Raw genomic sequence first — 22803 nt, 5'->3', positions numbered from 1 at the left:
TTGAAGACCAAAAACATGCATGCAACAAGGATTATTTACTCGCTTGGCACCCTATTCCTGAGGTGGCTAAGCAAGCTCAAAGTCACATATATTAACTCGCTCAATGGTGGACAGTATATTCCCCTCCTCCCCTGATCGATACCACAAGCGCATGAACCTTTTGCTTAGGACCACTTTACCTGTCGGTATATTTTCTTTCTGTCTACTCTGTTACACATTCCTTGTAAATAGTTTACTTGTCTTAGATTTGTTTTATCCCGGTAGATATAGAGTTGAATCTTGCGATTTATTCATTTGAATGCTTGATTGCCCCTTCGCACACATATGAAAATTCAATAGGACATACATCTTGATTTCAAACACCGAAAGATCTATCAAGGTAGCTTGGACGCTGGCACCTCCATGAACCATGGTCACCTTGCCACGTGATTGGGAGTACTTGGGAAGTTGCCGTCAGAGAAACTTCCTACTTCTTGCAACCTCCGCCGCCAGAGCCTTTCTCGCATCGTAATCGACTTGGCGCGGTTTTCATCCAATCATCAAGATTTCTTTGGATGCTCAACAAGCTGTGCAAGTCTTTCTATTATTAGCTGGTTCCCAATGTCATTCCAATGCCCTAAACGTTTCTTTTCGGTGTTGGCCACCTTGCCGAAGTTGGAAGGTTAGCTTCATATGCAAATCTCGGAAGATTTAAGTTTACAGGCACTTTTGCGAGCTTATTACACCTTTAGCAACCGGTTTCATCGAACTTAAACCAAATGACACCTCATAATAGCATTTAACGACAGGATCGCTCGATGGGCCAAGAGTTTCAAAGCAGGACAATGCCAATATGGAAGCTGCAGGTCTGGCCTATCGCACGGCAGATTTCTAGATGGGGACCTGAGGCTCGTCAACGGGCTTTGCTTTATACCAGTGGGTGATGCCCGGGGATGTATCTCCAATGAACATGAATCAGTCGGTCTGTAACCCTGTTTAGATTCTCTTTCTGTTAATTTGTCGCGAATCAGACAGGCTATATATACCCCTCTTGTTTCTTGCAATTAATTGATGCATTAACTGTTAACAAGAAACATATCCTCCAATACAGAAATATGGCTTCCACTTTTCAAGAGCAAAAAGAATCCACGCCAACACCTTCATCCCTCTCTCTGTTATCGACTCCTTTGTTCCAACATCATTATGAAGAAGTTTCACGGATCGAACATCTGGAACGCTCCTACCTTCGGGCCCAAGCCCTTGGCAGACATTATAGTCAGTCCACTGCTCAGCACATACAAGCAACTCTAACACCCTCCAGAGTTAACGGCTCACGATATTATCGCCCTGTCGCCCAAGTTCTGGCGTATCCACAAGGACTACATGGCTATCAGAGATAGTGCTGCTCATACAATTCTTATGATTCACGTTAATCTCTTTGCCGGGACTGTTGCGCAGTATGCCATGGATCGACCGTATCTACACCCTCTTATGGACGACATCCTCAATTTCAATGTCATGTGCGCAAGACTGCATCCTATTTTCCTGCTATCTGCTAATTCTCCCAGTGGCTCCTTTATGCTCACTGAGGTTGGGCATGGTTGTGATGCAAGAAACCTCGAGACCACAGCGACTTTACAGTCGGATGGAAGCTTTGACTTGCACACGCCTCACCCCGGCGCATCCAAGTAAGACATCAGCCTTTTTGTTTGGAGTCACGTCTAATCTCAAGGCAAGATTTATGCCACCTTCCAGGCCGATTGCAACCATTCCTCGCGTTGGCGTCGTTCTCGCCCGTCTCATAGTCGACAACGACGACCTGGGCATACGAGCCTTCTTAGTCCCCTTAACCGGAAAGGGGCACATGAAGCCAGGTGTGAAGTCTCAGTATGTACCCGTCAATAAGCCTCAAACATGATGATTCTTAGAATCCTAGGCTTCTACAACCAGCCTCCGGCGGGCGAATGCTTGACTACAGCATCACTAGCTTCAATCACGTCCGACTCCCAGACTCAGCCATGCTCGGGGATTTCGCTAAACCAGACAACATGCGCACGAATTTTCTTTCCACAATTCAGCGTATTGGGACAGGCACTCTAGCTCTTAGTATTTGGGTTTCTACATTTCTCAAAGGTGCTGTCTACATCGCTGGAAAATTTAGCCTGTACCGTACAGTCCAGCAGGGATTACATGGCGAACGTACGGCAATTATCAACTTTCGGACCCAACATCGCCCGATCTTACACGCGCTTACCCATATCGCGGTATTGGAACCCTTGGCAGACTGGATTGAAAACAACTTCGTCGACGAGACGCTCCACCCAAGCGCAAGGCACGGACTGGGTGTCGTTCTCAAGGGGATCTCTATTCAGCTCGGACAGAGGAGCTTGGCGAACATGAGCGAGCGATGTTCTGCTCGAGGAGTATTCATCCATAACCAGATCATGGAGATGGAGGTATGTTTTACGATATTCGGCCATCGGTTATAGGCTAGATGCTAGGCATCAAGCTCACTAATTGAATACAGGCACTGACACGTCTCACCAGCATCGCCGAGGGAGAGATGCTCGTCCTCACAATCCGTATGTCTGCACTTCAAAAGACATCTGGTCTCATCTAATAAGATAACAGGACTAGCCACGGAGCTCCTCATAGGCCGATACTCCTTGCCCGAGCCCAGATACCCCGATTGTCTGTTGGCGCGTCATGAGGCGGGCCTCATATACGAAGCGAGAGAGATGATTCAATATATCTCTCATTCATTAGTAGCGGCATCCAACGCTCAAGACCAAGGTCTCGATCAATCAGGAAACGATAGCAACCACGCCCACCGCAGCGAATCATACAACAACAGCATCCTTCCCCTCTGCCGCCCACTCATCCTCGCCATCGCCCATCGCATGGCTTACGAAGCCGCCCTCGACGCATCCATCGACCCCAACCTCCTGGCTCTTTTCGAGGCCGAGATGATCCAGACAGACCCCGGTTGGTACATCGAGCGACTAGGGCTCAGCCGATCAGTGCAGGCGGACATGGAAGACCACGCCATGGACGCGCTCTTTCCCAGAATTGAGGAGCTGCTAGACCGCCACGGGGCCGTTGAGCCGTACCTCACCGCACCGATGATGTCCTCGTCACGGTGGGATGAGTTTCAAAGGTCGTTGCCTACTTTCGACGGCAGAGAGGCAGCTAGGCTGTAATATTTTCTGCTGGCCCTTCTTTATAGCGATTTCCGTTTGGAGTTACCGAAAAGTCCGATTATTGAGTGAAATAATAAATTGAATCTGTTCTATGAGATCAATTGGGGCCAAAACACCCGACACAAGGACACGGTATACTCCCACCAACAACCCTAACACTTACTCATCAAGGCAGCACCATTTAAACCCCAACTAGGAAATACAAACCTCCCCGAAACGGAATGGACCGCTGATCGGCAGTCCGCATCTCCGTTTCCATCTCTCCTCGCCATGCCATACCCCGACCCTGTCCACGATCTACGATAAGCATTGTAGTTAGACTAGGGACTTACAAAAAAGTGGAATCTTTGCTGCCTGGATAATATGAAACAAGAAATCTTGTCGCCTTGGCCCCGACAACACAGACAATGGTACCTGTCCAATTGTTGAACTTGATATGTTCTACGCTGGGGACGGGACGGGACATCGCCACGATATCTGAGACCCTGAGTGGCGATCACTTGAATTTACTGCCCAGGGACTTACTTAGACTAGTATAGTAGTTAGTTAGTAGATACTTGACACTATAGATGGAATCGATATAGCTAGTTACAATAATTCTATATAAACCCCCTCCATCCGCCTCGTTAAATTCAATTCATCATCAACAAACACAAGAACACAAGAACACAATCAATCAACCAAAAACATCCTCCAAACAAAACCACCAAAAAACAAACCAAAATGCCCTTCCTCACCAAAACCCTCCTCACCCTCCTCGCCACCGCCATGGCCGCCTCCGCCGACGAAGTCGCCCGCGGCTACGACGGCACCATCACGACCGAAGGCATCGGCAACTGTCCTCTCACGCAGCACGCCGAGAACCACATCGATTTCTCCTGGGAGCCCAGCAACGGTAGCGTCTGTGTTGAAATGGGCCGTCCGTATTCCGACGCCTACCATGCGGGACTGACCGCGCAGGCCCAGACCCCTGAGAGCATTAATCCGCCGCAGTTCGGTGGCTGCAGGGACAGTGACTGTACGGACTGTACGTTCGTGGATATCAAGTATGGGAATGATCCTGGGAACGTGAAGGTGGATTGTTTGGAGTTGAAGGATGCGCCGTATTTGTTTGTCGGGTTCGCGCAGAAGAAGAAGGATTTGTAAGGGGAGTGCTTTGGGGTGCTTTCTTTGTGGGTTTGAATGGGGATGGTAGGGATATGGAGGGTGAAGGTGGTTTGAGCTGGATGGAAGCTGAAGAGGCCTGAATCGGGGATTTTGAATGGGGATGGATAGCAGGCCGGGGTGCATGGTGTCAATGTCAATCGTTTGCAATTATAGGGCTATTTCTGCTGGTATTTCATGCACATAGCTGGATAGTCTGAAAGTTGCTTCATGTCACCGAAATCTAGCCTATTGAATACACTCATTTTTTTAGTACATATTCCCGTCCGTAAAAGACCTTTAGCCCTAGACAGTATAAAATTGAAGAGGCTTTCAAAATATGTACACACTCCCTTACGGCCTGGTCAATATCCTCCATCCAAGCATGGCCATTGCTTGTCCGCATACAATTGCCTCGCTGAGCGCCTCTTCCGACCCTGCTGCTTTGGCGAATGCAGCATGATGAGGCGGGGCGCCGTCCGGTGTAGAGATGCGAAAGACACCGTGGAAACTGGGGACCACGTAGGAGACATTTCCTGCAGATATTAGTGTACATGCCACATGTGATTAAGAGCACGAGGTGAGCTTACCCATGTCAGTCGAGACAGTAGCAGCAGTGTCCGACTTCAACTGCACGTTCCGTCCGAGTTCTGCCATCTCCTCTGTGTATATCTGACAGAATGCGTCATTGACGACGACATCCTTGTACATTGGTTCACTAGTCTCATGTTAGCGATGGTACTCATAAAGATACGGTAAACCCACATAGCATAGCTGACACTACATCCAGTTGCTGCTCCGGCCGCTTCAAAGCAAGCCTTGGCTCGCGCCAGTAGGTTGTCTGTGCGAGCAGCCGTTCGACTCCGGATACTCCATTGCATGCGCGTATAGTCCGGGATAATGTTAGGCACTTTCCCACCATCCTCAATAATACCATGGATACGTTCGTCGGGTTGAATGTGCTGTCGTAACATGGAGAGACTGCTATATGCCGACACTGCTGCATCCAAGGCATTCAATCCATTCCACGGATCCCCTCCTGCATGCGCACCCTTGCCGTGGAACTCGACCCGGAGAAGACTGTTCGCAATCGATTGCCATCCAGCGGTGCCGTGGTATCCTTCTTTGATACCGCGCTGCGAGGTAGGATGCACCATGATAGCAGCAGCGATAGCTGGGTCGCTGAATGCGCCGGCATCTATGAGCTTGATTTTTCCACCGTGCGCCTCTTCCGCCGGAGTGCCTAGAATGCGTACCCGACCGGGTATGCCCCATTTCTTGACTGACTGTGCGAGGCCCAGAAACGCTGCTGTCGAGGACGTGGCGATCAGGTTGTGGCCGCACGCATGTCCGATGTTGGGAAGCGCGTCGTATTCGGCGCAAAAGATGACGATGGGGCCGGATGTGCCTATTTCAGCTTCGAACGCAGTCGAGAGACCGTACGCTTGCCTCGTTACATTGAATCCTCGGGACTCGAGAAAGCCAGTCAAGGTTTCGTGCGCATAGACTTCCTCATGAGCGGTCTCCGGATGGCTGTGGATCCCTAGGCTGAGCTGTCGTAAATATTCGACTTCGGAATCAGTCACGGTTTGGATGTGGTTGCGTACCGATGTGAGATCAGCCATTGTGATAGGGGAAGGGTAGATAGGTTGACAAGGAAAGTTTGCAGTCGGTTCATCAAGGTAGGTTAGCTCGCTCCATGCTTTTATAGGTTTGCCTGGGATAGCCCCCACGTTACTATGTGCTTTTTCATTCAATGCCGAATCCGAGCTAAGATGAGCGAGGCTGTTGGATCTAGTCCGATGCTGACCGTCGGAGCTCGGAAACGCTAGCAGGGATGCCGGAGGACTGTCAGCCCTCGGATTGCGTCTGAATGAGTCACATATGATGGTGCTACCGTATGGCACCTTGCTTGGGGATCGGAAGATTTGACAGAGAAATTAAAGGATCTCAGCAGTCTCACTGAGAAATGGGATAAAGAAACCCCGTTCGGATCCTGATATGTGATGCCATTAGGTATCGGGCCATCTCTTCGCTTTTACGATGTTATTGGCGCACCTTTATTTTACCATTGTCTGCTAGTCATCACAAGCATCAGAAAAGACTTTTTCACGAAATGCAAAGATTTGTTGTGGAGAGAGGACATCTTGGACGACAGTGCAGCACAAGAGCAGTGTATCTTCAGACATCATCCTGGAACTGGTTTGATGATAGCATTGACTGGCTATTCATATTAGTCGGATAAAGGGAAGAGGAATAGAAGCTGATTATGATTTCGGATCATGAGAATTGTCTGGCTGCCTTTCTGATGAGACATTTACGAGGAAGGAAATGGCTTTGTCTTTGCGGGAGGTTTGTATGTACAGTACCGTAGGTTTTGGCCCTGGACATTCCCAGTTGGGACTCGTCAGAATAAGGAGTAGTCATAACAATATTTAGGGACTTGCTTTTGAGTCTTCCAAATGGGAAGACATTGTGTACTTCAATGCAACTGTTTCACGGCTCTATTGTACCAGGATCTAGTACTCTCCGATCGAGTAACTGTTCTGCTCATGTCCAACAACCTGTTATGCTTCAAAACACACCCTTCTCTCCATCCCGAATGTATACATCCCCTAAGACCAAAGCAAGAAGCAAGGCTACTTGTGCTCGGTCTCGGCGGTGACTGTGCCACCTTCACGTGGTTGGAGCCATAAAAAGGGAATTCCCCTCTTTTCAGCGCGGGGCTTTTCTCCAGCTCCTCCAAATCTCTTCCTTCTTCGTATTATATCATATCATTCCATCTCACTGAGTTGGCCCTTTCAACAAAACCCTAATCCAGAGATCTGATCCATCATGTCTGCATATCCTTCTCTCAAACCTGCTTTCACAATCAAGGTAAGTCCGTTGACGGCTCCACGGTTCTGGAGTTTGGAGTTGACAGCCGATATAGGTCAATATAGATGCTGCGTTGGCTGTCGGTGAGTTATTCTTCAGCTGCATTATCGGCAGCTAACCAATTACATGTAGGCAGCGCCTCGCGATCCAACCCGTTGCAGGTCGTGGTCAGTAGCTTTCCCCTTGGCCTAACTTCTACCGTCACCAACTATCGCTGATTCCGCATAGCCCATGACTGGCGGTACCTTCAAGACTGAATCGAGCTTCTCACCGTCCGTCGATGCCGAATTCGTGGGTGTCGGAAATGATTACATCCATGCCGATGCGGACGGGGAACATTTGCGATTGAATGCGCATAGTGTTCTCAAGTAGGTAGCCGTGACGGTAGCCCATGTGTATGTCGATTACTGTCTGACTTTGCATTTGGCATGTAGGACCCACGACGGTGCCGTATGTCTTCCCTCGACCGATCTATAGGCTGGAACTAACAAAGTTCAGCTCATCTACATGAACTACACAGGCGTCGTCACCGTGACTGCCGCCGAACAGGCCGTATTCGACGGCATCGCGGTCGGCGGAGCGACGTCATTTGGTAATGCTTGTGAGTATCTTCCTTGTTTGATCGGAGATGAGCGTCGTTAACTCTGAGGATCAGTCACGCATTTTACCTTTGAGGTGAGAAGCTACTTAGTTAGATATTCGAGGCAGGTGAGATCTAACAAACATATTAGACTGGTGACGACCGCTACAAGCAGCTCGAGCACGGCGTCTTCGTCGCGCAGGGCCGCTTCATCGTTCAAACGGACAAATCGGTGGTGGTGGAGTACCGAGTCAGTCAGGTGGTTCACGCATAATGATTAAATGATAATTGTGTCGGCTGAAACTTGAAAAATGAATGATCATCTTTTCGTTACAGAGTAGCGGCTGTTGATTACCATAGATGTGATTTGGTCTGGCGCGGATACGTAGTTCTAATTGCGCAGTGAATGTTGTCCATGAAGGATGACTCGTCGCCCTCATTCACTCACAGTCCTATTGCTGGAATCTGGTCTGCCATAAAAGTGGAAACTCTACGTCTATCAGTTCTAGCTTTCATCCATCATTCTACAGAGTTACAGATTCTTCAAAGTATAATTACTCCAGTCAATAGGAGCTGTAGCTCAGAGGTAGTAGCGACAAAGTATGTGACATCATCATTATCAATGATTGTATAAAAAACTAACCGTTATAAAAGTTGCAACCAAAAGCAGTTTATCTGTAGGTCCCGCGCGATCCGCGGCATTTCCTTTTTTTGCATTTTTTGTCTGCTACTTGGCTGGTATACCTTATTAGATATAGATAGAGGGTTATGTTGTAATATATATAATACAGATGAGTTGGGGCCGGCCTAATGCGCCAGACGGTCCCTCTCAGGTATATCTATCTATATCCATACGGAGTAGGATTCCCAAGTAGAATATGCCCACTCCCGCATACTTTAGTTAGGATGCTCCCCAAGGCCATTATTCCATTATTCCATTCGCACAGCAGCGGCACCATATGCCGTTTCTCGGGCTCTCTCCGCGGAATCGAACCATAATTCCCTGTGAACCTTTGCCATCATAATAGATAGACTACTTACTACCCTACCATCAAAAGTTGATAGGGTTGAATGAACCATCGTCGGCAAGGCCAGGTGATTCGTTAGGATATTGTAATTCACCAAGGAGGGCTTAATCTTTGAGACAAGCATATGAATGACTACTGGCAGAATCAACCAGATATCTAGTTTCATGGAGGACTCTCCCCAGAGTATTACCTGCCGAAAGACAATATCTCGGATTCATCTACTATTTACTGGGTTAATAACCATGGCTGCATCTTTTGTGTTATGAAGAGAATGGATCAATGATGAATGAACTATTATATCCCTTAGGTATCCCCACCCACTTCTCTTATACCATCAAATGAAATAAACACCTACAAACAAACAAACCCTCCCCTATCAACCGTCGCCCAGAACGTAACCCAACTCCCTCCCACACCTATCGTCAAGTAAATCCCTCTTCCTCCCTCTCCCTCCCCAACAGCGGCCTCCGTTCCGCATCCCCAGCCTCCTCCGAATCACCCACCTCTCTCCTCCCTCTCCACATCCCCCAAACCATCCCTCTGTTTAATCTTAACTTACTCCGTCCCCACCATCCAGACGCCCTCCGAAGTGCCCAAACCGCGCCAATACCCAGCGCAATGGCGACCAACGTACTCAGCACGGACCCCACGGCCGTCAGGAACGTGATGGTGCTGACGTTGCATCCGAATGGGAGGGCGCGTAGCTCCCAGCGCTCTTTTGATCCGAGGGGACAGATCTGTGAGGAACTGAGGGGGGCGAGGATGGGGAGGTGCGCTAGGTTGGGGACACAGGTTGATGTCTGCGTGGTGTATCTTAGCGTCTTAACGTTTTGGTTTTTTGATGTTGGGGGATGGATATAAGTAGGTAGTATGAGGATGGGGTAGAAGGAGTATTGAAATACAGTCGCGTCGCAAAAACAAATAAACAAAAACATTGTGATATGAGGATAAGGTAGAGACAATTGAAAAAGGGGAATGGAGGAAAGAAAGAAAAGAATATTTACCACCGCGCACCAACTGCACGCCACGTCACCCTGTAAACACCATCCACAGGACTGTCGTCGCCAACAAACGTAGAAGAGCGGATCGCTGGCGTCGATGCCGAACGACGCATTCGGAGGATGATTCATCTGGGAAACGTCGTTCCAGGCGTCTTGAAGTACCATTGTTATCTATGCAAGAGAATGAATGCAGCGCTGATTACGATATTATCAATTGTATTGGACTGTCGTCATGATGAAGTCTGGATGGAACAAAGTCGATGGGGTTGCGGGGTCTGGAGGGTTTAAGCTTAATTTGGGGGGTCCGTCTAAGCGGGCTTATTAACGTGCCTGGCATGGCAGTCCTGCCTACTCCGTACGGCCTGCAGAACCAACATACTTAGAGCGCCTGGAATCCAAGATCCAGACGGTTATCCATAATCTCATAGAAATCTAAACTCCTCAACTAGTACAGAATTGAGCCATGATCCACAAAGCAATCAAAGTGCGCTGTGCTGTCCATCATCCCACGCCTTTTATTTAATGAAAGAATGCTCGTAAACAAACATTAGACCACACGCTTGACCTGTAGGAAACATGTTAGCTATCCGTTCGCATCGCAACGACAGAATCACCGTGTCACGTACCTCGAAGAATCTCTTCAACCACCACACCTGGAAAACACCCTCGCCAATCAGCACCGCAAGCTGGAAGATACTCCACCACTTGACTCGGGCGTTGGTGCTCTCCGCCGTGTTCCGGTGCACGCGCTCTCGCACCACAATATAAGACTGCTCATCCTTAACCTGGGCCAAAGCCTCCGAAAGTCGACGAACTGGCGAAAGATCCGTTAGCTATCGCTGCTGCCATCGCTGCTGCCATCGCTGGTTGCTGTTGGGGAAATTCCTTCCCCACCTCCCCGGCGAGCCGTATCTGGTTTTGCTTACCTTCGGTCTCCAGAGGATCCTGCTCCATTTCCGACTCCGGGACGTACACGATTCCATGGACGTTGAAAGACACTTCCTTGGAGTTGGAGGTCCAGCCTTCGTTGCTAAAGCAGTAGACGTATTTGCCGTCGGAGTGGGCGTCGAACGAGTAATCTTCGGACGAAATGGCTTGTCGGTAGTACTGGCGGTTACTGGAGGGGTCCTCGACCTATTTCAGAGCAAAAGCAAAAAGCCCGTCAGTCATGTATCTTTCACCGTAGCTGGGGATTTGGAATTGGATTGAGCCGGAGAATAGAGAAGAAAAGTACTGTTCATCCCAACTCAATCCAACTCCGACCCCCGAAAACATCAACTGCAATCCATACCCAGAAATCAATCTCCAAGTTGCCACTTCCGCCGAATTCCCGATCCCCGACCTGGAAGGTCACCGTCATGCGATCATCCTTGTGCAGCGATTCGTGGAAACATTCTCGCGAGTGAGCCTTGAGCTGGATGTTGTGGGCGGTCACGGCGGTGATCCATCCCAGCGCCGTGATGAGGAGCGTGGTGGCGGAGAATCGCATGGTGGGGGGGAACGACTATATTATATTTATTTTTCTTCTCAAATGCTCGACCGGACGCAAAGGAGAAAGAAGTGGACGGGCGGCGGTGGTGAGTTTGGCCTGACGGGTTGGATAACGCGCAAGGTGGTCTTCTTTCTCCGGTCGGTTGGGCGCTTGGACCAACGTACGGGCTGTTGGCCTCAGGTGTCCAAGTGACTTGCCAGGCACCCATTTGCTTCAAGTATCTATGAAGCACTGCTTCAGTCGCTGGTTCCCATGTTCCAATAAGCAAGACTGATCACTTTGTTCCTTGGGAAACTCCCTTCAGGAGCCTACATTCTGTATGAATAGTTACGAAGGGAACTTTCCTTTGTTATCGCTAATTATGTGCCCGTTGGTGATTCGTTTGTGGAAGTTTCCATGTGGAATTTTCCATCATGTCCCCCATATTAACCTTCAAATTTGACCATATAACAGCCAACTATTCTATCTCTCATCAGACGATCTTTCAGTATAAGCCTCGACTCTCTACTCGCTCGTCCACAAAGTCACATATCATCTTGGCAGAATCCACAGCGAGACTATAGACCCTGTCGGTTACTGAACTTCTCCAACAGCTTAGAAACCACCCGAGAGCTCTCAAGAGATCTTCACGACAAGGAGAGCTGGACCTATTTTATTTCAGAGGTGTATGGGACATGCGCGCATGCGAAACTAAAATCCAAGGCTGACTAGGTATTCAGTACCACAACCCATCAAGGCCTATTTCGAGCACGGACCGATGGCGCGGATTCACAGGAGGAAGCGACTAGAGTCTTCCGATGTTGGTACAAGTTTTACCATCTTGTTACTGGTACGGGAAAACGGAGGAGGAGAACGAGCCCGAGAATCTAGCAGAGATCCGAAGATTAGCAACTCCTCGCCCAGACCTATCGCTGTCCGGCTTTTCTGCAGAAGATTTCAAAAAGGTTGAAACGGCATATTGCACTGCGTTCAAGAGATGGGAACTTTCAGCTTCGGCGATCCCTTTCATCGAGGGTTACAACCCCCAGGATGCTGGCGGGGGCACTCTATTCAATAACCTTGCGCTCCCAACAGAGGATACTTCGACCCAGACAAAGCCCGATATCTACAACGGCGCACGCCGAGGGCGCTTAGATCAGAAGATCCGCAAGGATCTCAAGAACTTGATCATCCCATCCCCAAAGGATGGTCTTCCAGTACCGCCCAACTTCTTCATGGAGGCACAGGGCGATCCCGGAGATCCCAATGTGGCCAAGCGACAGGCATGTTTTTATGGTGCGCTTGGGGCGCGGGGAATCCAGGCGCTCCGATCGTATCAACCTGGCAAGTCTCATTGTGAAACTGTCTACGATAATCGTGTGTATACCATCACCGCCGCTTATATTGATGGCGTGCTCAGTTTGTTTGCTCATCACCTGAAGGGGCCTACGGACCAGGTAAAGCGACCGACGTGCTTCATGGTACCTTTGAAGTCATTTTTGCTCATGGAAAGCCTTGAAAGCTTTCGGGAAGGGGCAACAGCATATCGCAATGCCCGGGACTAGACCCAAGAAAAACGAGACGAAACGATTGCGCTTGCGAATAGAAGGCTTCACGAGGCCCAGAACGAGCAAAAAAGAGAAAGAGAAGAGAAGAAGAAGAAAAGAAGAGAAGAAAGGGCGCAGAAAAAGAGAAGAAAGGAGGAAGCGAAGAAGGAGAGGGAGGAGAGGGATGAAATGAGAAAGAATACAAGGAAGTAATGCGCACAATTAGAAATTGATTTGGTCTGCCAAATGCGAATGGGATATCCAAGCCATCTGGCCCATGTAGTAGTAGTATCTTTTGATGGATCAGGGTTGATTTTGTCCCTGTTATTTTTACAACTGACCGAGCCTGATGCTCAGGGTAGAAAAGCACAATAGTTCGCTGGTAATCTAGTCACTGGACCAGTTGAAATTTGATTTCAACATGAAGCTATGTGCCAATGATGTAGTCAAACGAAGGCAGTAACAACAATCCTACAGTAGAGCACTCCGTAGAAATGGTTATTCCGTCCCGTTGTTAGTCGGCAGAATCGGGCAAAAACGAATCTGACCGCCAACGCTAGATTGACCGCTCAGGGCCTGAGGGACTGCCAAAACCGCGATCTCAAGAAATGACAGTCCAAGCAAACTCCGGCAGCAAAACCGACTCCTACAGTCGCAAAAAAGGCGATATTTCAAATTTAACCAGAGATTCGGATAGTCCACAGTTTTGTTTCTATTAGGCGTAATTCTTACATAATCTGTGGCTAATTTGATGGTAACAGAGGCTGACAGGCGTCAGAGCCCAAACAATTTCTGTTATCTTTCAAAAAACCACACCCAAAAACTCTTAAAAAAAAATCTGTAGTTTTTTAGAGTTTCAGTCACATGATTATTTCTTGGCGGGTACACTGGATGCCTGAGGTGTCAGGACCCTCCACCCCTTCTGCTCCGTAGATCCCCTTCTGTCTACACAGCACTCATTCAAAAGAATCAATTTTTTGGATGAAATTATTTTGCTTATAGATGAACTATCACTGCATCCAATGCTTATGCGGATAAACAAGGGCACCCGATCCTTGGGCGAACAAGGGTCTACGTAGTCTGCATGTGCAGCAAAGGCAATGCCTGTCTATTAACTACAGACAAGGCAAACAGTTGGGTGCACGCGTTGAGAAATTTATATGACCTTACGACCATACACAAACCGTAATCTTAGGTACTTCATTCCTGACTCTGCAACCAAAATTCCGTATCAACAGAGACCGTCATGTGCTGGTTGTATTGGGGAGCTCTTTCCTCTTCACTTCCCCGTGCAACCCTTTGTCCTCTCCTAAAAAGTCTCCTAGGCAGCAAATAGCTCGAGAAGTGCGACCACTACCTAAATTCTCCCAGCCCGTTCAGAGATAGGCAGCGCTGAAGCAGCCATGCCTATCTTTGTAGTCAACGGCAAACGCTACCGCGTACGCTTCTTATCCCTACTGAATGGCAGCGAGCCAATCACCGAAGACCCACTACCATCCTCAAGAAAGGTCAGGAAAGTTTCTTCATATTATGATTTTCTTTTCTAACCAGCCCTGGCATATGTGGCTGATGGCTGATGGCTTCCGGATGGTAACGGCTTGCCCGGCTCCGACGGCTCTATACTGACTACACTACACCCATCTAGCGTGGCAAATCGGCCGTACCGGACATTGCGATGGATCGAACATGGACGCGCGAAGAGGACCGACTCCTCCAGGAACTCAAGAGCTGTCATATCCCGTGGAAATATGTCTCCGTTGCAATGGGGAACAGACCGGTCGCGCAGCTCAAAAGACGATCGTATCATCTTCGAGATCGCAGACCCATGGATGTCGAGGCTGTTGACTGGGGAGACCAACCAGAGGATGGAAATGCTTGGGTGGAGGAAGAAGACGAAGAGGATGGAAAACGGATTGTGGACAAATCCCGACGTCGGGTGTCTTTCGCTGATCCATTGACTACTGTAAGAGAGGTGGGTATTGGCAACCTGAAAAATACCTTCTATCCTGGTCTTGCAGTGGGCAGGTATTAAACTTTTCACGCTGACCGGTCATTTGAAGGTTGACGAAAACTACGATGACGAGGACGACGATGGCGATTATTTGCCCCGACACCCGAAACTCAAGAAAGTGAGCTACATCGAAAGCGACTTTACCCTGAAAGAAGTGCTTCTACTCCATCGGATCGCAGCGAAGTGGGAAAGGGACCGCTGGCTATCCATTAGCACCCGCTTCAATGACAAGACCGGCCATAGCCTTACCCCGGAGCAGGCCAAATGGATTGTCGATAACTAAGCTGGCCAGAACGGGCGAATGGAGTAGATCGAGGAGAAGACAGATGGAATGTTCTCGGCATCTCGCGCCGAGTATTTGGATCGGGAGGACTAGAACATGACCGTGAATGTGGATGCGGGATTGATCGGCTTGGAGAAGTCCGTCGGAGGCGGATATTGTGGGTGTAGTTGCGTGGTCGACTTCCTTTCTTTTTTTTCCTTCCCATCTCATTCGCCTTTGGACTCGGACCGCAGGGTTTCGCCCAAGGTTCGTACAGCATAGTGTTCGTGTTCACTGTCTTCTATGTGACATCATTGACTTTGGTCTCGGCGAGTAGAAAGTTTTATCGATTAGCCTTGTCCATGGTCCCTATCTTCTGGACCGAGTATGTAGTCGAATCTTTAACCCTCAAGGATTTCGAAGAATTTTGGGTGAAACGATACGGAAGGGAGATAGGCTAAGGGTTCCGCACCAAGGGTTCCGAAGAAGAGAGTCTGGAATTGAAGCGTCTCGCCCCGAACAATTGCACTGTTTCAGGGGGTCTGGGCCAGTATGGAATGCCACGACTAGTAGACAGCAATAAACATCACCGGAAGCATGGGGTAGTCGACCAAAAAGATGGGGATGGCCGTTACTCAGGTTACACAAATGTGGACGGTCAACTCGTCCAATCTGATACACTTCTGCCCCAAGCATTTCACGTAAGGGGGTGGTGGAACGCATATACTCCGGAGAGTCCGTAGAGTCCAGACTCCGGGACCCTGGATATAGGGCACGCAAGCCCCAAGAGCGCACAGTGAGGGTCGTGGCGGTTAATAGGGATCATCGGGCGAAGTTGCGCCTTTGCAGTAAGGTCGACGCCCGGGTGGGTCCGTAAGGGTCTGGATTGGACGAAGGGGCGTTCGTCCCCCTCCACAATCCGACGAACCGTTGTTCATGTTGGCTGGGAGTAGTAAGCATCGGCCATCGACGCCTCAGGAGGCGATTTCTGCATGGTCCTCCCCAAATTCCTTCTCCACACCCTCTTTTCCCTGACGTACGGGCTTCTATTCTTATATATTGCTCCCGTCAATCCCTTCCTTTCCTCTTCCCTTTCGGCTGATCTCTGCAGCGACGCTCTTTTTCCCGTTCAGGAATCCCTTCTTCCTCCCCTTTCTTTACCGATCTTATCTTGGTTCGGTCCCTATCTTTCTCTTCCTTCTCTCTACCTTCCGTGTTGAAAGGACTCGAGGCGGTTTCCTTCGTTTCCTCTTGTCTTAAAATACTACTGTCACTCTCTACCACTACTATTGCCCTTCCGGCCTAATACCTGTATCTTCCATTGAAGAATTTCACAATGCGTATCGCTGCTTTGCTTCCCGCCATGTTGGCGGCCATCCCCGCCGTTGCCGCCGACCGAGGCAAATTGGGACTCGCCCTGGGCAACAAAAACGTCAACGGCCAATGTAAAACGACCAGCGACTACGAGGCCGACTTCGACGCCCTCAAGAAGGTGACCACCCTGGTCCGCACCTACTCCGCCAGCGACTGCGACACCGCGAAGAACATCATTCCTGCTGCCAAGAGCAAGAAATTCCAGGTGGTGCTGGGAGTGTGGTAAGTTACCCATCCGGTGCATTACATTTGGTCGTTCAATGGGTAATAGGCTAATACTCTCTTTACCAAGGCCCGACTACGACGAGTCCTTCAACAAGGATTTCAACGTCCTGAAGCAGTTCGTCCACGGCAACGAGGACGTCGTCCAGGGTATCACCGTCGGTTCCGAGGTCCTGTATCGCGGAGACCTCCCCGCTGCCAAGCTCAAGGAAAGAATTATCCAGGTGGTGGATGAGTTCCCCAAGGTGACTGTCGGCACGGTGGACAGCTGGAACAAGTTCGCCGACGGCACTTACGATGATATCATCTCCAGCCCCAAGATCAATTACTTGTAAGTTCTCCTTCAGGTATCGCCTATTGCATTGTTCGCCGTGCACCAAAGCTGACAAGCGATTAGCTTGGCCAATGGCTTCGCCTACTGGCAGGGCCAGAAAATCGGCAATGCCACCAACACCTACTTCGACGACATGACCCAGGCCAAGAAGCGGGTCGAGAGCCGTGCTGCTGGCAGAAAGATCCGTTTCGGCAACGGCGAAACTGGCTGGCCTACCGGTACGTGACCTGAACACTGACATCCGTCGACTATTCAGAACAAAGTGAACTAACGGACTCTCACAGATGGCGGAACTGATTACGAGGCCGCCATCGCCAAGACCGAGTATGCCGCGAGGTACTGGAAGGATGCCGTCTGCGGTATCCTCACCTGGGGCGTCGATGTCTTCTACTTCGAGGCGTTCGATGAGCCCTGGAAGCCGGTCAGCAAGGGTGACAACGGCGAGGAGAAGGACGAGACTCACTGGGGTCTGTTCACTTCGGACCGCAAGCCCAAGTTCGATTATTCGTGCCCTAACTAACGGCGGGGTTTCCTTCCTTTGTCCTTTTATCATTTGAAAACTTCTGCATGGCGAGCTTGGTCAGATCCTCGAGGGATCTCTTCCGATGAATAACTTCTTGTGTATTATATCATGCTCCCGGGGCAATAAATATTACTGATGACTGCGGAGTTTGTACGAAACATATGTTGATCACGTTATTGTATATGGAACAGCTAAAAATAATCGAAAAGTTCTGCATTCACGAAGAGACACGTTCCATCGGACTAGAGAAATAGCGTTTGCCATCTGCAGAGTTTCGGCATGATAGAGTTGCTTCCGTCCGTCCAACGGCCAGCGGAAGCGTGTCGGCTGACCTAAGCAGAGTCACGGGATCGTCGGAGAACCGTGGTTCGTAGCGTCATTTTACCCCTGAAATGGAGACACGAACCAGAGCGAGGCGCGTTTGGATGTTGGATTGTTTACGCCCGCGGGAAGCATCACTTTCAGGGGTCGTCAGGTATCCACCATAGAGTCATCTGTGGTCTGCCCGTCTCGAGGAGATTAGCTTGAATTAATTAAGTTATTAACCTAATAACTTCCAGGTCTGTTCTCTCATCTATTTCCCACCGTGTTTATTTCAGGCCCAGATGAGGGACTGTAGAATGTAGATGGCGGTCAACAATCACCCATCCTAGTCTCGCGCTGAGTTGGCGTTAGCACAAGTCGAGGCCCGTAGCTCCGAGGTACCGAGTACCTCATAGGCCGTGGGACTAGTAGGGCCTAGTAGTGCTAAGTCGTAGTGAGGACGAAGTAGTCCAAGGTAGTCCATACTCCGGAGGTACTGGTTGATGCCAATCAGAATTGCCAGCATTTGACTTTCCCTCCCCAACGCCTTTTCGACCTTTCCTCCGGTACGTTCACTTGCGGACTTGTTGCTGGCAGATCGTGCCACGATCTAAGACTAATTAGACAATTTTCAATTCTTCTTTTTTTTTTTCCCCGTTTACCCTTTCCCTTTTCCCTTTCCCCCTACACCTAGTCTCGATTCCTTTCTGCATCGTCCAACCTCGATCCAGCTGTCCTCCGCGTATGCGCCATGTCCAAGTTTTCCGCATACCCTAGGTATCTCTGATCTGTTGTTCGTTTCCTTCCTGTCGTCACTGCTTCTGGATTTTTTGTTTGTATTTTCTGAAATCTGATTGGGGTTCTTTTTTTTTTCTTTTTCTTTAGCACCCCTCTCCCCTGAGGAACACTAAATTTCCGCTATCTTTTTTTTTTCTTCCTGAACAATCCGAGTCGAGACACCGCCCTCTCCTTCCTCCCCTCCCCCTTCTTTTCGGTTTCCCTGCATCCTCTTTCGTGTGCCGATCAGAGGCTGAATTTGCGAGGTGGATTCCATATCTGCGGTTTTGATTTCCATGCTTCAACATTCTGGACGATAAGGAGAGCAGCAAGCAAGTGCTTGCTGCAGCAGTCGAGACGGAAGGTGTGTGTCTCTTTGGTTCTTTAACTTCCCCGACGGCATCAATCTTCCCAATCTCCCCATCCCATTTCCAGAGCAATATTGTTTTTTATTCTAGACAATTGGATTCATATTACCGGTCTCCCCTAAAAGCCGGCAATCCGAGCTTGGACTAAATTCTCAAGTGTCTTTAGATCTAGGTCCGTCCGTACCCTCCGCCAATTCGGCGCATTCTCCGCCGCCGCATTCCAGAGACCCATCCCGCCTACGTGACGATTCATACTTGGCTGCTCCGTTGATCTCATCGTCCACATCCCCCGGAGCGTCGAATCGTTCGGCCGCTGGTTCCTACCGGACCCGGAGCGTCACCTCTTCCCATCCGCCGAATTCCATCCGGACTGTGTCGAAATATCAAGGCGCGTGGGATTCGTCGACTTCGTCCCCGGAGAATAAAAGAGCGGAGAGCAGCATCTACTACACCACCGCCTGGGGCTCACCGTATGCTGCACCCAGCCCTCGGAGGCTTTCGTGGTCATTGAGTCAATCCGCTGGCATCGATCGTGGTTCGGGCATCAGTTCCCGGGCCTCCATGCGCAGTGGTTTCTACCACGGCTCCGAAGCAAACCATACCGAATTTCTGAGACCCTCAGCCCCGGAGAGCTCGACCACGCAATTGCACGGTGGTGATACGACACTCAATCGCTCGCCGCGGCGTGATCTGTTAGGCAGGAAAGGAGGAAAGTCCATCAAAGACTTCACTCAGGATTGGATCAACCAATATCTCTCGGGTCAGCCCAGGACCGAACGCAGTAACTGGCTCAGCGACGACTCGGGTAGCGAGGCTCCCTCGTTCTTCACGGCCCAGAATAATTTCGCAGACGACCCGTCCGACGATTGGCTTGCTCTAGAACAGGACACCCGTGACGAAGACGTCTTAAAGACCCCGACGCTCGCCGACTTTGTCAAGAGGAGGACGATTGCGACCCACGGGGAAAACAGTCTCGGGCGTCAACGCACGAAGGATTACCTTCACCGGAGAGCCGATACACTACGGCAAGAAGACTTTTGGGGCTTCGCCTACGACAAGGATCCCAACCCCATCACCATGGCCGACACAAAGGAGGGTCAGCCCCCGACATCCCAACCGGAGCCCACCCAGGTACCGTCTCCGAGCGAAAAGCCACTCCCCCCGCCTCCTACCGATGCCGGAAAAGAAGACAACGCTGCAGCCACGCCTGCAGAAGGCTCCGAACCGAAAGTTGCACAGAATAAAGTGTCGACAAGCAGGAATACCTCAACACCCGTGCCGAGAGTGAGAAAGAAGATTATTTGGCGCGGCAAGGCTTGTATCATTGGACTTCCACCGGGAGACAAACGAGGCACCGAAGAATCCGGCTATCGCTTATTAAGTACGGAGGACGTTGAACAGAGGCTAAAAAACTTCGAAGAGAAGGGTTACAGCGTCCGCGGGTTTGATGTCGGTGCACCAGAAGACAGCTCAGAGGTCACCGAATTAGGCGGACTAAGTCGTCCGTCTTTCCCAGACGCGCCGGAAGATGTAGAAGAATTGAAGACGGGGAGTTATACCGTCAACTTTCCGAACAGGGATGTCTGGGACTCGTACGTTCGGGCCCTTCAGGAGGAGAAGCTGCGAGCGCTGGGAGTCTCTCTCGGCGAGGAGGAAATGCAGCCATCTGTATCGCCGGCCATGAGCCAGATGGCTCCATTCCCCGGGATGGGCCCGTCACCACCGATACCGACGGCATCAGCAGCCAGCAACCCATTGTCCGGACCGAACCCGTTCTCTCCTCACTTCAACCAGTCCGCAAACAACAGCAATGGCATTGGTAGCTTGGCATCCCCCGTATCGCATTTCGGCGTTCAAACACCATTCTTGGGCGTCGACCAAAATCTCTTGCCTGGATATCATGTTCCGTTCCATAATACGCCTCCTGCACAGGGCTCACTTACCCCTCAGGGCTTCTTCAACGCCCGTCATCCGAATAACCCTGGTCTTCCGGGCACTCTCCCGGACCTTACGTCTATTTTGTCACCTGTATCACCGATGAATGGCCCGGGGGCTTTCCACCCAGGATTGAACGAACAGCCGGAGCTGCAAAACAGCGCATTCCACGAACCACACATGGATCATCAGTTTCAACAAGACAATAATGCCATGGAAGGCCACCTTCTGCGTCCTGTTCACACTCCTACAGAAAATTTGGACAACTTCCACGCCTCGACAGTGGAGATCGCTCAGCCTACGCCTCGCGGCCATAGCCGTGGTCACAACCTGAGCGAAACGCTCCAGAAGGGACTTGATCAGATCGCCCAGTCCGACTATCATTTGGAGGAGTCAATTGAGAGGCAATTGGAGGAGGGTGACCACGAGCCGGCTCACAACTTCGTCGCCCCGGGATTGATGCACCCTCAATGGGCCCTGCCAGAGAACGATAACCGTGATCTCCAGCATCTCCCTCAGCATGTGCATCAATTCTACGGTGGAGAGTATTCCGGCAACAATGTCCAAGAGGGATCCGATATCGATACGAATCCGAGTCTCTCTGGAACACCTCGCAGACATGGACCACTGGGGCATCACATTCCCTGGCACTCGGCCAAACCCAGCGGTGGCTCGTATCCCGGTCACCGCTCGAAGCTGTCATCCTCTACTTTGAATGTAGACGCCAAGGAATTCGATCCGAACGCTTCGACGGCCACACAACATTTCCCCTTCCAGAGTAACTCTTTCCAGTTTCCCAATGCCGGTCAGGATATGTTCACTTTCGGCTCAGGACCGGGATTCAAGCCTTCAGTCAACTCGTTCGATGCGCCCCCAGCTCCCTTTTCCGCAAGTGGCTCGCATCGTATAGCTAACCATGGATCCGGTGAATTCAATTTCGGATCACCCTCCTTCAATGTTGCGGCACCTGTCTTCAACCCAGCCGCTAGCGTCTATTCTGCCGGTTCCGAGCAGCCACCGGCCGCCAATAGAACCAAGATCTTCGACGAACATGATGTTTCACAGGCTGCAAAATCTGGCAAGAAGTCGTCGAAGGCAATTCCCATTATCCGCCCTGATGATAGTACGCCCGAGAAAAGAGACAGGGATGAGAAGGCCCCGAGCGGAAAGGCTTCAGACCGCCATAAACGTGCCCGTCGCGGTGATGCGCCTTCTGATGAGGAGGCTCCATTCAGCCCGGGTCATGCTCTAACGGAGTCCAATGCCCAGCGATCTCAGATTCCTCACGGCCCTCATGTGGCGGCCGAGGGCAAAGAGAACGCAGCTCCCACGGGCACATTGCCTCTGTCGGCTCAGCTTGGCAAGCCTGAGGAGCGCAAGGACACTCCCGTCAGTGAGGCTTCCACTTGGGCTCCTTCTGGTACCAAGGAAGAGGCAGCAACTGCCGCGCCGGAGCCACCGAAACGGGAACCCGACACGGCAACATCAACTAAGCAGGAACCTGACGCCGCAGCTGCCCCTGCACCACCACCACAACAGCAGGAGGCTCCCAAGGGACCGCCCCCGAAGAAGGACTGGAGGACCGCGCTGTTCGGATCGAAGAAGACATTCACCTTCAAGCCTTCAGTGGCTGAATTTATACCCTTCACGATTGATCAGCCGAAACCTGCAACGGAGGAGCCGCCCAAGAAGAATGACCTTGCGGCTTCTCGTCACGCTGTCCCAAGCCCTCCGGCTTCGCCTAAGCGTAAGACCCCGTCACCTGAGCCGGAACAGCCAGAGCAGCCAGAACAGCCAGAACAGCCAGAACAGCCAGAACAGCCAGAACAGCCAGAACAGCCAGAACAGCCAGAACAGCCAGAACAGCC

At 50.5% G+C, this 22803-nt stretch overlaps 8 protein-coding genes across 8 annotated transcripts; 6 read left to right on the top strand and 2 right to left on the bottom strand.

The window, feature by feature from the left end:
- Positions 1–1182: 1182 nt before the first annotated feature.
- KD926_006248 (acyl-CoA oxidase) lies at positions 1183–3179 on the top strand (the record flags this gene model as incomplete). Its single annotated transcript, XM_053099223.1, has 6 exons — positions 1183–1254; positions 1303–1667; positions 1735–1866; positions 1916–2435; positions 2507–2561; positions 2611–3179. The coding sequence occupies 6 exons, from the start codon at positions 1183–1185 to the stop codon at positions 3177–3179; spliced, it is 1713 nt and encodes a 570-aa protein (XP_052956892.1).
- Positions 3180–3902: 723 nt separating this feature from the next.
- Positions 3903–4325, top strand: KD926_006247 (uncharacterized protein; the record flags this gene model as incomplete). The annotated part of the gene is made up of 1 exon (XM_053099222.1): positions 3903–4325. One exon carries the CDS (start codon positions 3903–3905, stop codon positions 4323–4325), a length of 423 nt encoding a protein of 140 aa, XP_052956891.1.
- A 351-nt stretch (positions 4326–4676) lies between these two features.
- On the bottom strand, positions 4677–5947 carry KD926_006246 (M20 family metallopeptidase; the record flags this gene model as incomplete). The annotated part of the gene is made up of 3 exons (XM_053099221.1): positions 4677–4858; positions 4913–5040; positions 5088–5947. 3 exons carry the CDS (start codon positions 5945–5947, stop codon positions 4677–4679), a joined length of 1170 nt encoding a protein of 389 aa, XP_052956890.1.
- A 1210-nt stretch (positions 5948–7157) lies between these two features.
- KD926_006245 (DUF3237 domain-containing protein) lies at positions 7158–8053 on the top strand (the record flags this gene model as incomplete). Its single annotated transcript, XM_053099220.1, has 8 exons — positions 7158–7199; positions 7255–7282; positions 7332–7366; positions 7428–7567; positions 7634–7649; positions 7698–7800; positions 7855–7874; positions 7931–8053. 8 exons carry the CDS (start codon positions 7158–7160, stop codon positions 8051–8053), a joined length of 507 nt encoding a protein of 168 aa, XP_052956889.1.
- A 2302-nt stretch (positions 8054–10355) lies between these two features.
- KD926_006244 (emp24/gp25L/p24 family protein) lies at positions 10356–11297 on the bottom strand (the record flags this gene model as incomplete). Its single annotated transcript, XM_053099219.1, has 4 exons — positions 10356–10373; positions 10435–10622; positions 10735–10942; positions 11100–11297. The coding sequence occupies 4 exons, from the start codon at positions 11295–11297 to the stop codon at positions 10356–10358; spliced, it is 612 nt and encodes a 203-aa protein (XP_052956888.1).
- An 800-nt stretch (positions 11298–12097) lies between these two features.
- On the top strand, positions 12098–12844 carry KD926_006243 (uncharacterized protein; the record flags this gene model as incomplete). The annotated part of the gene is made up of 1 exon (XM_053099218.1): positions 12098–12844. The coding sequence occupies one exon, from the start codon at positions 12098–12100 to the stop codon at positions 12842–12844; it is 747 nt and encodes a 248-aa protein (XP_052956887.1).
- A 1542-nt stretch (positions 12845–14386) lies between these two features.
- KD926_006242 (uncharacterized protein) lies at positions 14387–15120 on the top strand (the record flags this gene model as incomplete). Its single annotated transcript, XM_053099217.1, has 3 exons — positions 14387–14416; positions 14472–14789; positions 14845–15120. The coding sequence occupies 3 exons, from the start codon at positions 14387–14389 to the stop codon at positions 15118–15120; spliced, it is 624 nt and encodes a 207-aa protein (XP_052956886.1).
- Positions 15121–16435: 1315 nt separating this feature from the next.
- KD926_006241 (uncharacterized protein) lies at positions 16436–22803 on the top strand (the record flags this gene model as incomplete). The annotated part of the gene is made up of 5 exons (XM_053099216.1): positions 16436–16695; positions 16766–17026; positions 17093–17247; positions 17314–17496; positions 19167–22803. Coding segments are annotated over 5 exons (4496 nt in total), but the record flags the coding sequence as incomplete, so codon positions are not given.

The sequence above is a fragment of the Aspergillus affinis genome (genome assembly GCF_023601865.1).
Source record: "Aspergillus affinis strain CMG 70 chromosome Unknown NODE_32_length_299506_cov_85_929706, whole genome shotgun sequence".
NCBI classification, from domain to species: domain Eukaryota; kingdom Fungi; phylum Ascomycota; class Eurotiomycetes; order Eurotiales; family Aspergillaceae; genus Aspergillus; species Aspergillus affinis.
This window is presented reverse-complemented; position numbering and strand designations above follow the sequence as displayed.